At 31.6% G+C, this 14,482-nt stretch overlaps 8 protein-coding genes across 8 annotated transcripts; 5 read left to right on the forward strand and 3 right to left on the reverse strand. All coding sequences in view use genetic code 12, as the record gives it.

Moving 5' to 3' along the window:
* The first annotated feature begins 31 nt into the window (after window positions 1-31).
* RJT21DRAFT_13169 (uncharacterized protein) lies at window positions 32-1,980 on the forward strand. The gene has a single exon (XM_064883076.1). It carries the CDS (start codon window positions 153-155, stop codon window positions 1,938-1,940), a length of 1,788 nt encoding a protein of 595 aa, XP_064741277.1. The 5' UTR covers window positions 32-152; the 3' UTR covers window positions 1,941-1,980.
* On the reverse strand, window positions 1,981-3,907 carry RJT21DRAFT_13170 (uncharacterized protein). The gene has a single exon (XM_064883078.1). It carries the CDS (start codon window positions 3,712-3,714, stop codon window positions 2,020-2,022), a length of 1,695 nt encoding a protein of 564 aa, XP_064741278.1. The 5' UTR covers window positions 3,715-3,907; the 3' UTR covers window positions 1,981-2,019.
* Window positions 3,908-4,051: 144 nt separating this feature from the next.
* Window positions 4,052-5,224, reverse strand: RJT21DRAFT_117597 (uncharacterized protein). Its single transcript, XM_064880758.1, has one exon. It carries the CDS (start codon window positions 5,141-5,143, stop codon window positions 4,127-4,129), a length of 1,017 nt encoding a protein of 338 aa, XP_064741279.1. The 5' UTR covers window positions 5,144-5,224; the 3' UTR covers window positions 4,052-4,126.
* A 256-nt stretch (window positions 5,225-5,480) lies between these two features.
* Window positions 5,481-7,169, forward strand: RJT21DRAFT_117598 (NAD+ transporter). The gene has a single exon (XM_064880759.1). It carries the CDS (start codon window positions 5,826-5,828, stop codon window positions 6,960-6,962), a length of 1,137 nt encoding a protein of 378 aa, XP_064741280.1. The 5' UTR covers window positions 5,481-5,825; the 3' UTR covers window positions 6,963-7,169.
* Window positions 7,166-9,789, forward strand: RJT21DRAFT_101740 (protein disulfide isomerase; the record flags this gene model as incomplete). Its single annotated transcript, XM_064879735.1, has 2 exons — window positions 7,166-7,656; window positions 7,702-9,789. Exons 1-2 carry the CDS (start codon window positions 7,357-7,359, stop codon window positions 9,787-9,789), a joined length of 2,388 nt encoding a protein of 795 aa, XP_064741281.1. The 5' UTR covers window positions 7,166-7,356.
* Window positions 9,790-9,840: 51 nt separating this feature from the next.
* On the reverse strand, window positions 9,841-10,594 carry RJT21DRAFT_13175 (uncharacterized protein). Its single transcript, XM_064883082.1, has one exon. It carries the CDS (start codon window positions 10,446-10,448, stop codon window positions 9,888-9,890), a length of 561 nt encoding a protein of 186 aa, XP_064741282.1. The 5' UTR covers window positions 10,449-10,594; the 3' UTR covers window positions 9,841-9,887.
* A 510-nt stretch (window positions 10,595-11,104) lies between these two features.
* Window positions 11,105-12,700, forward strand: PMI1 (mannose-6-phosphate isomerase). Its single transcript, XM_064880760.1, has one exon. The coding sequence runs from the start codon at window positions 11,156-11,158 to the stop codon at window positions 12,467-12,469; it is 1,314 nt and encodes a 437-aa protein (XP_064741283.1). The 5' UTR covers window positions 11,105-11,155; the 3' UTR covers window positions 12,470-12,700.
* Window positions 12,701-13,000: 300 nt separating this feature from the next.
* On the forward strand, window positions 13,001-13,591 carry RJT21DRAFT_80544 (uncharacterized protein; the record flags this gene model as incomplete). Its single annotated transcript, XM_064885256.1, has 2 exons — window positions 13,001-13,415; window positions 13,479-13,591. 2 exons carry the CDS (start codon window positions 13,001-13,003, stop codon window positions 13,589-13,591), a joined length of 528 nt encoding a protein of 175 aa, XP_064741284.1.
* Between the last annotated feature and the right edge of the window lie 891 nt (window positions 13,592-14,482).

Raw genomic sequence — 14,482 nt, forward strand, 5'->3', positions numbered from 1 at the left:
TCTATTTTTTTGCGCTATAGGACCGGGACTGTGGATGCCTGAAAAATCTCTACACATAATAAATAATGTCTCTTATCCCTAGATTAGCAAATAGGATTTTTTTTAAATAATTACTAAGTGTCTAATATCGTTTAAGTTGATCATTGTACGATATGACTCAATCGAAAAATCAAACTTCCAAGCTACAGGATAGTCTTCCTCATCATCATGAACTTCATCCTAATATAATTAAGGATAGTTCAGCAGGAGGAGCAGGTATTATAGCAGCTGAACTTGCAGCCGAAGAAGAAGGTTTAATTAGTAATGCTCAATTAAAATCTCATTCATATGGTGCTATAGCTAAATCTTCAAGTGAAGAAACTACTACTACAGAAATTGATGATCATGATGGTTATGCTTTACCAAAAGCGCAATTACTAACAGTAATATCATCATTATTTATGGCATCATATTTAGCTGCATTAGATATGACAGTTGTAACAACTTTACTTACTTTAATTGCATCTGATTTAAAGGAAGTTTCTAATATTTCTTGGATTGCTACAGCTTATTTATTATCTTGTGCAGCATTCCAACCTTTATTTGGTAAATTATCAGATATATTTGGTAGAAAGATATTATTAATTTTATGTAGTGGATTTTTTGCTATAGGATGTGTTATTTGTGTAACAGATTCTTTATTTTGGTTAGTCATTGGTAGATTTGTTACTGGTATTGGTGGTTCTGGTTTAACTGCCTTAGGTACTATTACAATGTCTGATTTAATCCCATTAAGAGATAGAGGATTTTATCAAGGTTTAGCCAATGTTTTCTTTGGTTTAGGATCGGCTTCAGGAGGTATGATTGGAGGTTTAATTGCTGATTCACTTGGTTGGAAATATGTCTTCATTTTACAAGTTCCTTTAGCACTTATTGTAGGAATTTCCCTTTATTTAAATCTTAACTTACCAGAAGGTTCTCCAGGTTTAGGAGCTCATGGTGTTGATATTAAACAAAAATTGAAGAGAGTTGACTTTTTAGGTTCTTTCTTTTTGGTAAGTTCCTTAATGTTAATTTTAACTGCTGCTTCTTTAGGTGGTAAAGAAATTCCTTATAATTCTAAGACTTTTATTGGATTAACTAGTTCTTCATTTATTCTTTTGGCATTATTTGTTTATGCTGAATCATATATTTCAGAAGAACCTATTATTCCAATACATTTATTAGGTAATAGAACCATTTTAGCTTCATCCTTGGCTAATTGGTTTTATACAATGGGGGTATTCACTTATCTTTTCTATATTCCAGTATATTATACTGCAGTAATGCAATTTTCAGCCACTCAAAATGGTTTAAGATTAGTTCCCAACTTTTTTGGAGTATCATTAGGTTCAGTTGGTGCAGGTCTTTATATGAGAAAGACTGGTAAGTATTATAATTTTACAGTTATTGTTGGACTTATTTCTGTTTTGGGAGTAATTAGGATTTTATGTATTACTCCTCAAATCCCATTATGGGAACAATTTGTCTTGTTATTACCATCTGGTATAGGTTATTCAAGTATTTTAACTGTGACTTTATTATCATTAATTGCTGCTGTACCCTCGAAATATCAAGCTTGTACAACTTCAATTCAATATACTTTTAGATCTACTGGTTCTACTTTAGGTGTAGCCATTGCTTCAGCCATTTTTCAAAATGTATTAAGATCTAATTTATATGTTAAGATTTATGAATTAGTTGCAGATAAACAGGAAGCCAATGAAATTATTGCCAAAGCTCTAGAGAATGCAGATTATGCTAAATCAGCTCCTAAATTAATTAAGAATGCTATTATAGGTTCTTATTCTGCTGGTTGTAAAGGGGCTTTCTGGTTTAGTGTGTTAGCCATTGTTTTAGGTTATACATCTTCCTTATTCATGAGAGAACATAAGTTACATACAAGTATTAATAGAGATTAGATTCATAGACTCCTATAATTAGAATAAACGATGCTAGTATATTATTATATTATATTATATTAAATAAAATTATGCCCAATTATATCTCCTCTTCCTCGTCATACTCATCTAATCTACTGTCAATATCACTAGAGGAAGTGGGAACATCAAGATTCTTAACCTGGTATTGATGATTACCACCTGATATAACTACAAGGCTAGCCTGTTGTCTAGGATCAACAGTATATAGTTTACTAGAATGATTTGGATTCAAAGGACTAGATTGGTTTCCCTCGGAATAGTTAAATCCATTTTGATTTAGATTAAATCCAGATAATTGTCGAATTAATGGAGGTTGTTTCTGACTCTTTGAACCTAATTTAGGTGAAAAGCTTGCTAATAAAGTTGAACCAGATACTCCTACTTGAATTGGGAAATGAGGAGAATTAACTTCAATTGGATTATTTGGATGGGGAGATAATAAAGGTGATAATAGTGGAGATAATACTTCATCTTCACGAATTGCTTCTTCTAATGCATCTTCAATAACTTCTTCAATTAATTCATTTTCTGATGCAATATTAATATTAACTAATATAACGGCTAATAAGATACTTATAATCCCCAAGAAATACAGGAAACCTTTTGAAGTTTTAGATTCTCCATCGGAAGTAATGACCATAATTATCCAATCAATAAATATTGTTATTGGAATGGCTGAAGTTAAAGATAATGAAGTTACTAATGGACTTGTTAATAACATAGCCAAAATTGTAGTATAATCTGAAATTACTGAAAATGTACCATTAACAATAATCAGTATTAGTATAGAATTTGAAGGTGGAGGGAATTCAAACTTTTCCATATTGAATTTATCGGCAAAATATAAGATTGGTATTCCAAGTAAAAAGGTTAAGATCCCAACATAACCAAATAATTTTCTTTCATTAGTTGTTTGAGCTCCTGTACCAACTCTTACTTTCATAACAATTAAATATAATGCATACATTAATGCTCCACATAATGCTAAAGAATTCCCTAATTTGGGATTTTTAGGTACAAATTTATTTCCATCCTTTGGTTCTTTACTAGATTCACTGAAATTAACTAAAAATACTCCAAAACAACTTATAGCAACACAAATAACTTTTTTTAAGGTAAATTTATCAATTTTTAAATATGTACTAATTAATAAAGTAAATATGGAAGTAGTAGATCCTAATACAGTTTGATTAGATGCAGATGTAAATTGTAAACTACTCATGGCAAATAAATTATAAAGATAATAAATAATGGCCATTTGTAACGCTAATATAAAAATTTCACCACTAGTTAATTGTCGAGGTTGATGAATATAATCATCATCAAGTAACTTTTCAATTGATTTATGATGAGATGTGGAAGAACCAATTCTAGGTTCTGAAGATGAAATCTTAGGAGTATCTGAACAAGATTTCGATTTCCACAATGAAGTAATAATAATATTTTTGAAAAAGAAGTATACTTCAGGTACTAAATTTAATGTAAAACATGAACCAGTTATGACTGCGAATAACCATGGTTTATGATAATCATCACCCTTTAAAATCCCATTAACTAATTCTAATCCAATGATCCAAGTACTAACAGCCACTACCAATAGTATAACTCCAAGTTTATAGTTTCTAACTTCTTGATCATTAATAATTTCAATTACTTCTAAAGGATCAGTAACTAGTTGAAGATCATTTTTTGAGTCTACTGATCTTATCTCACTCAAAGCATTTGATGCCTGAGGTGATTGTAAGAGTGACATTAGAATGAGATTATTATGGTCTAGATAAACTTGACCAACCAGTAGTCTAAAAGTCAATCTCAAAGTCAATCTCAAAGTTTAAGAATCTAACCCCCCCCTGTCATATTTACTTGACAATCCTATCTGTGCCTTCGGCATCTCTATCTATGTCGGGCATATTCTGATTTAGGTAACCGCGCGCTTATCAGAAAACGCAACCGGTTACCCAAATAGGGAAGAGATCTTGTGAGAATGCTGCAAGGAAGATTTATGGATTTGGGCTTTAATTGTGAAGAACCCCACCACCCCTTATGGTAAGGTTTACTACATAAACTTAAAAATAAATGAATAAATATATACATGTACAATATCTAAAATAACTCAGACCATCAATTATTTAACTATTTAATTATTTAACTGTTTAACTGTTTAACTATTTCTTCCATCCATATGTGGCAGCTAATCTATTGTCTAAATGCTGCTTTGCAGTAATATAATTGGATTCACTATTGGCACCTCTATTTTGAATAGTTTGAACAAGTTTACTAGGAACAGGCTCCAAGAGTGCATCGTCATTTGGATGACTGAAAAATACTATAGAATAACGATCTTGGCCAGTTTCTTGAACTTTGGCTGGGAATTTAACTCGATGAATAGTGGACTTCAAAATCCCACCAGTCCAATAACTTAATAAATCACCAATATTCACAACAACTGGAGGACCAGCAGTAGTAGATTTAGAACGATCTGCTCCAACAAATGGAACAGGTATCCATCTCTTACCTCCTGAAGAATAGATTTCTAAACCTTCTTGATTTTCTTGTTGGAATAATAAAGTTACTGAACCATAATCAGTATGAGCGCCAGCACGAATAACTGATTCTGGATTTAAACTCTTTTGACCCGGATAATGTAAAAATCTAAAAGTTGATCCCGAATCTTTGCTTGGATCATATCGTGATAAAAACCAATCTTCTCCTTTAACCAGTTCAGTATCTTCAATTTTTAATCCAATAGCCAACAATTTTAAGATTCTAATTGATAATTGATACATTCTTTGGATTGTATCAGTAATTATTCTTTCACGTTCTGGATCTTGTAATAACCAATCTGGTATTTCCTTAGAAGATTTCCCAGTTAAGAAGTTTAAAGAAGTAAAATTAAGGGCTTCCTTTGGATCTCCTTGCTTTTGATTCTGAGGGTCTAAGTTCTCACCTCCAAAGTTGGCATAACCATGATTGGAAGAATCAATGGGATATTTATTCTTGTATTCATTATCTAATTGAAAGAACTCCTTAGATAATTGAAATACAGTATCAACTTCTTCTTGACTAAAGCCGTGCCCTTCAACAAATAGAAATCCCTGGGTTGTTGCAGCATCTAATAATTCATCGGCAGTTGATTGGTTAACTGTAGAAATATCTACAATTTTCAAAGGATTTTCTGTCATAATTCACTTTTAATTATTTTATATTCTAACGAGTAATTAAGTAAATAAATAAAAATTGTAAACAAACCAAGAGTTTTACAATGAAAAATTTGGGTCCATATATATAGGTTAGTATCCCCAGACTTGTGCACTAACCGGAGAACCGGTTTAAATTAATGGTCTTATCTTTTGTTTTTTCTCTCATAGTTAGAGTCAAAATTACTAGTTTTAGATATATTACGATACTAAAGATAAAAGAATTTATCTAACCACTTTATCTTAATTATGATATTTAATATAATTATCGTATTTTATTATAATTATCTTAAGCTCTTTTTCGTATTCTTCTCCACATAGGGTTTTTTTCACTTTACCATATATATTTAATTTTGCATAATATAAAATGGTAGTACTAAGCGATGCTGCACTAGCAACACAAACGTAATTGCGCAAAAAGCTATTTTGTTAGGGAAAAAAGAAATCCAGGAATCAAGACGAAATGTCTTACTGAGTCCTATTTAGCATAATATCATTTGTAGTATTTGATTGAGGAGTGATAGTAAATTGTTAACGAAGTATACACTAAGTTTCATAATAACTGTTTCAATACATTACATCTCCTTTGCATTTTTACTCGTTACCAGATCCCTAAAATTGGTATCTTCGGGGATCGGAAACCGAAATTTGCATTATTAATTCGAATATGTCGAATGAAGATCTATCAGGAGAAATAGTACCATTATCAACAAATGAGGAGAGATCAGGGGTACTAGGGAATGTAAAACATAATACTAATCCTAATAAAGTAACATCAATACTAGATTATTTATCTCCTACTAAAGTTATAAAGAATTGTTCAGCTAATCAATTAGTGACATTATCTGGTGCATCAGCAGGATTTTTAGCTGGTGTAGTAGTATGTCCATTAGATGTTGTTAAAACTAGACTTCAAGCTCAAGGAGATTTAGTTAAAACTCAATCAAATTATAAAATCAAATATACTGGATTTATAGATGCATTTAAAACTATATTAAAAGAGGAAGGTTTAACAGGTTTATATAGAGGTTTAGTTCCAATTACAGTAGGTTATCTTCCAACTTGGACAATTTATTTTACGGTTTATGAAAGAGCAAAGAAATTTTATCCTTCACTTCTAAATAATCATCTTAATATTCAACAAGAATCATTATCACATTTTTGTTCTGCTTTAACTGCTGGTTTAGCAGCATCTTTAGCTGTTAATCCAATATGGGTAGTTAAAACTAGACTTATGATCCAAACTGGTAAGGGTCAAACCATTTATGATCATGCAGAAAAATATTCAAGATATAAAAGAACTTATTATAAGGGAACCATTGATGCATTCAGGAAAATGTATCATGAAGAAGGGATAAGAGTATTTTATAGTGGATTAGTACCATCGATATTTGGATTATTACATGTTGGTATTCATTTTCCAGTTTATGAAATGTTAAAGAAATGGTTAAAATGTAATCCTGCTTTACACCCAAATGAAGAAGAATCAGTATTGGGACGATTAATTATTGCATCTTCAATATCTAAGATGGTTGCTAGTACAATTACATATCCTCATGAAATTTTAAGAACAAGAATGCAGATTCAAGCCATTAAACAGGAGGCAACAGCTCCTGGTAAAAAGAATAAACACCGTATGTTGAAATCAATTATAAGGATTTACAGAAAGGAAGGACTCAAGGGATTTTACGCTGGTTATGGAGTTAATCTTATTAGAACTGTACCTGCCAGTGCTGTAACATTAGTTAGTTTTGAATATATCAAAACTTATTTACTTCAATTGAGTGGACAGTCCACCCAATAAATAAATTATTCATGCATCTTTCATCCCAATAGCATATATATATATATATACATACATATTCACATCATTTCTTCTATTCACTTCGATATATTCTACCTATAGACAGTCATTTACTTCTACACCCACACTGTTACCATATTTATATTTATACTCATATTTATATTCATTATATATATATATATTGTATACGTATATAGATTATGCCATATTATTATTCATTACTTAGTACAAGGGGATCTGCGCCATTTGCCTAACTGGGTAATCTCCAGCTGAAAAATTTCGGGGATGTCAAATCTGTGCGACTGCCACAAAAAGTATAGTGCCATGAAATGGTGTGCTGTGAACTTAGTGCGTGCTTAATATTCTACTGGGGGAGATTGAGAAGACTATAGTCATGAAGATTTCACTTAGTAAAGGTATCATAATACCTCTTCTCATTCTACCATTGGCATTAGGGACTCCAGCATCTATTCCCAAACAGGAAGGAGAGATCGTACCAGTTAATGATGATAGTAACACCCTTAAGGATACGTCTTCACCAGGGAATGTTCAAGACAACCATGCAAATGGAAATGGGAATGCCAATGATAATGACAATACTAAAGTACAGAAACACGAATCAGAACCAGAATCAGAACCAGAACCAAAATCAAAACCAGAATCAAAAGCAAAAGCAAACGAAGATGAATCTCAAGTAATTCCATCCGAAGATAAGGTTACTCCATCGGTAGAGAATAAGAAAGAAGACACCAAACCCAAAAGCAAACTTCCTCCATCATTGAATATTGAAAACTTCGATGCTATCACCAGTGAGAAACTCTCATTTGTAGAATTCTATTCTCCATATTGTCATCATTGTAAAGCTCTTGCACCTATATGGGAACAAGCATACCTTGAATTTGAAGAGGAAGCTAAATCATTAAATATTCAAATGAGACAAGTCAATTGTGTTGAGAATGGTGATTTATGTGGAAGAGAAGATATTTCATACTTTCCTTATTTAAGATTATATGCTCCCGAAAGAGATGTAAAGACTGGACAAATTATACCTGGTAAACTGAAATTTGTTGATACATTTCCTCGATCATTAGTTAGAACTAGTGAAAATTTTAAAAAGTATTTAAGAAAATCAGTTGCTGAATATGATGATGGAACTATAGATATGCCATCATCTTCTAAATTATTAGATACTGATGAAATGTTAAATATTTTAGCTGGTTCAAAGGAAGAAGTATACTTTGTTTCATTCTTCCCAGCTACAGATGAACAATATCTTAAAGTTGATTCTACTAAGAAAAATCACTTTTCTAAGTGTAATGATTGTTTTGAATATAAACAGATTTGGGATAGACTTTCAAATCATCTTCAAATTATTGCAAAGACTGGTCATTTTAATTGTCAATCAAATCCAACATTATGTAAAGAATTACAATTAACTGAATTGACTACACCTGGAGTTAGAGCTACACCTAAATTTGCGGTATTCTTACCAAAGAGTACTGGACGTATTAGATTTGACTATAAAGGAGAAGTTTCAATTGATAAAATGAAGCAATGGATTGTAAGATTATTTCAAAATTCTCAATATGAAAAGATAACTGCTAGAACATTAGGGGATGTTATGTCATTTAGAAAAAGTTTACCTAATGAACCATTAGATTCTTATTATCCATTAGAGAATAAAATATCTGTTATATTCTATTTTGATGAAACTACAGTATCTGATGAAGATAAAGCTATATTACCATACTTATTGGATTATGTAACTTATTCACCATTTAACATGTACTTATATACTGCCACTCATAGTCAAATTGAAAAGGGAGTATTAAGTCAAGCAGAAAATTTGATAAATTATGTAAATTATGATCCTAATGAACCAAGACAAAGATTTCATGTAGAGAATTATTTATCAACAACATTAACTGCTAAGCCAACCATTTTAATATTTAAAGATAATACATTAATTACTAATGTTTATCAAAATTTTGCTCCTGAAGATATGAGAGATTATAAAAAGATATCTAAATTTATTAGTGATAGTCAATATCCATTATATCAAGAATTAACTCCAGAATTAATTCCTTATTATTTCAATACTGATATCTTAGATAAAAGAAATGAAAAAGTAGTAGTAACATTTATTGATTCAACTGATGCATCTAAACTTAATATTGCCTTATATAACATGTCATTAGCTGCTCATGAATATCATCATTTAAAGAAACAATATTATTTTAATAAACTTTCTTTTAGTAGAGAAGAAAAGGAAGCTAGAGTTGAGAAATTGAAACATCAAAATGCTGATAGTATTGAAGTTATAAAAGAATTAAGAAGAGAAATCCCTCATCTCTTTAATTATAATCAAGTATTATTTACATTTATTGATTTAAGTAAAAAAGATCAATTTGAACATGCTTATAAATGGAAAATTGATCCTGATGATTATAAAGTAGGAGATACTATTGTTATTACTAAAGATAATCGATATTATTGGGATCAAGCTATTGATGGTAGTCAATTAACTAATAACCCCAGTGTTATTAAACCATTATTATTATCATTATTAGATAATTCATTAGTAACAACTCAAAATCATGCTATAACTAAATTAGTTGGAAGTCCCTATGGATCAAAGTTAAGATTTATGGATAAGATTCATGATCGAGGAGTTATTGGTTATATAGGGCTCTTTGGCTTTATATACCTTATGTATATAGTGATTATTAGATTATCTAAGAAGAAAAGGCTATTTAAATCAAAGTCTAGTGGCTCAGCTTCCGGATATGGGATCATCGGGAATGTTCAAAAGAAGGAGAAGGACTAGTGGACTTCGTGTATACTTAATGTAATAAATATTATAATACTATAAATGTATATATGTATATATGTATATATGTATATGTATATGTACATACATAAATGCTAATTGCCTAAGATTTGTAATTGTTTGGCTTCCAACTCAATCAAAGACTTGTAACCCGGATTAAGATTGGTTATAGTAAAGTCTTTTCCTGGCGTTCCCTTAACTTCGCTGTAGGGAGGAATTACGAATTTTTCAGGGATTATTGTTCCCTGGCGAATTATACAACAATCATATACAATACTGAGATTATTAAGTACACATTCATCTTCAATAATTACTCGATTACCAATATTAGCCAGTTTAATAATTGAATTGGTACCAATTACTGTATAAGCTCCTATATTTACTGGACCATGCCATACTTTATCTTCAGCACGTTTAATTACTGGAGGAGTAATAGAAGCATCTTGCTTTAAATAACAATATTTACCTAACATGATAGTGGTAGGATTGGCAGTAGGATTTGATTGTGAAGGTAAGAGTTCTACATCTCCTCTAAGTATGACTCCTGGATGAATGGTTGAATTGCCACTAATTATGATTCTATCTGACCCGGTGATATGGGCCAGCTTTGAGATCCTATTGGAAGTAACTGTCTCAATCCATGCTGTGGACAACATACCCTGTCTTCATTTAGTGTGTTGTGATTTAGCGGTAGATCAGTAGCGAAAAAATAGACAGTTACTGAGAAAAGTAAACTTTAAGGCACCGATCGAAAGAATATCGTAAGATCTTTCTTCGGAGTGAGTAGTGCTGCTTACTGTCCAATTTAGTAACACAATCTATCAATTTAGCCAATGCAAACCACAAGGAAGAGGATAGTGATAGCATAGCGTAATATATAATACACAGTGTAATTGTAGGTATGTATAGTATAAGCATTGGTGTAGGTACATTTGCTCTGAAGATCTATGGTGGATTATACGGCGCAGACAAAAATGATGGCCCTAACATTTACATTCTGTTATCGACTAACAACAGTAGTGACAAGACAGTATATATCATTCATTATACATTATCCATTAAGCATTATACATTCAATATTGAACATATCGCTACAGCATCGGAGTCTGATGAATAATTACCACTCTCTGATTTGGCTGTGCCGCCTATCTCTACACGTTGGCATTATCTACTGTAGGAAAAAAGAATTAGTGAACTCCGCGCGTGTCAGTTTGTTTATTGTTCGCAAAGATGGTGGGCTGCGTACGCTGACGTTGGCTAAAAAATTTTAAAATTATATAAATTTCAGTAAATATTTAATTTCGATCTTTGACGATAAGTCAACGTAATATCGAACTTATCAAGTATATAAAGAATAACCAAAATGTCAGACTCAACCAAATTGTTTAGAATTAATTGTGGATATCAAAATTATGATTGGGGGAAAATTGGATCTTCTTCAGCCGTAGCTCAATTCGCTAGTGAATCTGATCCTACTGTTAAAGTTGATGAATCTAAGCCTTATGCTGAATTATGGATGGGTACTCATCCTTCTGTACCTTCAAAAGATGTTAACACTGGAAAGACTTTACGTGAATTAGTTACATCTGATCCAAAAACTTATTTACATTCATCTATTATTGAAAAGTTTGGTTCTAGTCAAGAATTACCATTTCTCTTTAAAGTATTATCAATTGAAAAAGTTTTAAGTATTCAAGCTCATCCTGATAAAAAATTAGGTGCTCAATTACATGCTGCTGATCCAAAGAATTATCCTGATGATAACCATAAACCAGAAATGGCCATTGCCATTACTTCATTTGAAGGTTTTTGTGGATTTAAACCTTTAGAACAATTAGCTAAAACTTTACAAACTGTTCCTGAATTACATGATATTATTGGTACTCAAATTGTTAATGAATTTGTTAACAATATTAAACCAAATGCTGAAATTGATAGTACTGAAGATATTTCTAATAGAAAATTATTACAAACTGTATTTGGTAAATTAATGAATACTCCAGAGTCTATAATTAATGAAAAAGCTGCTTCATTAGTTAAGAGATCAGAATCTGAACCTGAAGTATTTACCAACATTGACTCCAGATTACCAAATTTAATTCAAAGATTAAATAAACAATTCCCTAATGATATTGGATTATTCTGTGGTTGTTTATTATTAAACCATGTTGATTTAAACCCTGGTGAAGCTATGTTTTTACAAGCCAAAGATCCACATGCTTATATTAGTGGTGATATAATTGAATGTATGGCTGCTAGTGATAACGTAGTTAGAGCTGGATTTACTCCAAAGTTCAAAGATGTTAAGAATTTAGTTGAAATGTTGACATACTCTTATGGTTCAGTAGAAAAACAAAAAATGCCATTATTATCATTTGCCAAATCTCATGGTGAAGCTGCCAAATCTGTGTTATACAATCCACCAATTGCCGAATTTGCAGTTTTACAAACTATTTTCGATCATGCCGGTAAAACTCAAAGCTTTGATGAATTTGATGGTCCATCAATTGTTATCGGTACCAAAGGTGAAGGTTCTATCAAGATCAAAGGTGCTAAAGAATCTCTTCCATTCAAAACTGGTTATGTCTACTTTGTTGCTCCAGAAGCTGCTATTGAATTAACCTCTTCTGATAACGAATTTACTACTTATAGAGCCTTTGTTGAAGCCAATGTTTAAGCTCAAGTTAACATTTAAAAAGTTGACATTTAACATTTAACAATCCTCTACATATGCCCTTTATTTCTACATGGCCACTTCTACTTATATACATTTAAAATACCCTAATAATTATATTATATACCTATAATAGTATACTACGCACCACGCATCCGCCTAATAATTTGTACCCATTTTAGTGGACAAAAAATTTTCAACGAAAAAAATCGTACTGGTCCAGATTTCACAACGTTTACGGGTCTATCTATTATTGAAGGATTTACCAATTGCCGATAAACTTCAAGGTTAAGTTAATTTATTGTGGATCAATTGCAGTTGTGTATATATACATAGTTTATCTATATCATTAATTGTGTTATTTGTTTACGTAATAGTGGGAATTTTAATATAGAGTCATATTTTTAACCCCATACTTTTTTGAACGATCCAATTAATTGAGGACTAAAATTAAGGTCGAAAAAGAAGATAACAAAATTGACAGGCACTCAATTGAGGAATTGAAGAAGAATAGTATACAAAGTACACATTAAGATGAGTGAAGAAGAACAACAGCAACAACAACAACAAGAAGAAGAAATAGAACAACAGGAACAAGTTGAGACTTCTGGTACAGGTGCATCAAAAGTTCCAGAAACTGAAGAAGAAAGAGCTGCCAGATTAGCCAAACAAGAAGAAATTGATGGTAGATCGGTATATGTTGGAAATGTTGATTACCAATCTACACCTGAACAATTAGAAGAATTCTTTCATGTAGTAGGAGTAATTGAACGTGTAACTATATTATTTGATAGATACACTGGTTTACCAAAAGGGTATGCCTATGTTGAATTTGAAAAAGCAGAAAGTGTTGAAGCTGCCATTAATGATTTACATGGTAAGACCTTTAGAGGTAGAGAATTAAGAGTTACTGCCAAGAGAACTAATTTACCAGGATTTAGAAAGAATGGTAATGGATTCAGAGGAGGTAGAGGAGGTAGAGGTAGAGGAAGTTTCAGAGGAGGCAGAGGAGGTAGAGGTAGAGGAAGTTTCAGAGGGAGAGGTAGAGGCAGAGGTGGATTCCGTGGTTCTAGTGAGAATGGTGAAGAACCAGTAAATTCAGAAGCTGTTGAAGCTACTGAATAGGTAATCCAAATCGCATATTATCCATTTCAATTCATTTCACCCAGTTCAATTTAACTCGACTCAATTCAATTCAATTCAATTCTTGACATACAATTGTCACTCTAGCCGTTCACTACTTGTAGCTTATTACGATAAAAATTATAACTCATATTACTATCTATTACTAAATGATAATTTATTAAGCTAAACAGTTTAGCTACAAAATACGAAATCTGAAAATTGATAACTCATCAGATATCCACAGGTTTGTTTATTACACATAAAGTTTATAGCAATAAAATTCTTCAATGTTACTATTGTAATATAGCCACTATTCCATTGTCTTGTTTTCAATGACCGTTGAACTACTACATTTTCCACATCTTAGATGTCGGAGTTATGTTATCCTCGTAAAAATTATTTCAAATTTTCATTTTTCCCCACATGTGAGCCATTACGTGCCTTTTCTGATGTTCGCCGATGGACATCGACTCGGACCGCAACCGAATTCTATGGTGGTGATGTCGAGCACATGATCTAGCACACTCAATAATTGTTGATGATAACAACTGATGATACTTTATTACCAGCTACTTGTCGTTACCTTCTTAATTCTTAGAACTGTTACCACATAGTAGTTGCTTTTTGGACTTAGCACAAAAGTTGTCATTATAGTAATTCCGGGAATATTTACCTAATGAGGCTAACATGAACTACGATATATTAACATATAGTATTTTATCATAGATTTGTAAAGTTTTGGTACTATAATGATAGTATTACGTGCAGTAGGATTAGTAGTTGTAAAAGAAACTGCAAAAAAAAAGAAACTAATGTGCTAATAATTTAAACTGTATTATGTAGTGCGAAATCATTTTGCAGGTTATTGTACAAAGTCTATAGCCTAAAAAA

This window comes from Scheffersomyces amazonensis (assembly GCF_036850825.1).
Source record: "Scheffersomyces amazonensis strain UFMG-HMD-26.3 chromosome Unknown RJT21scaffold_1, whole genome shotgun sequence".
Lineage (NCBI taxonomy): Eukaryota > Fungi > Ascomycota > Pichiomycetes > Serinales > Debaryomycetaceae > Scheffersomyces > Scheffersomyces amazonensis.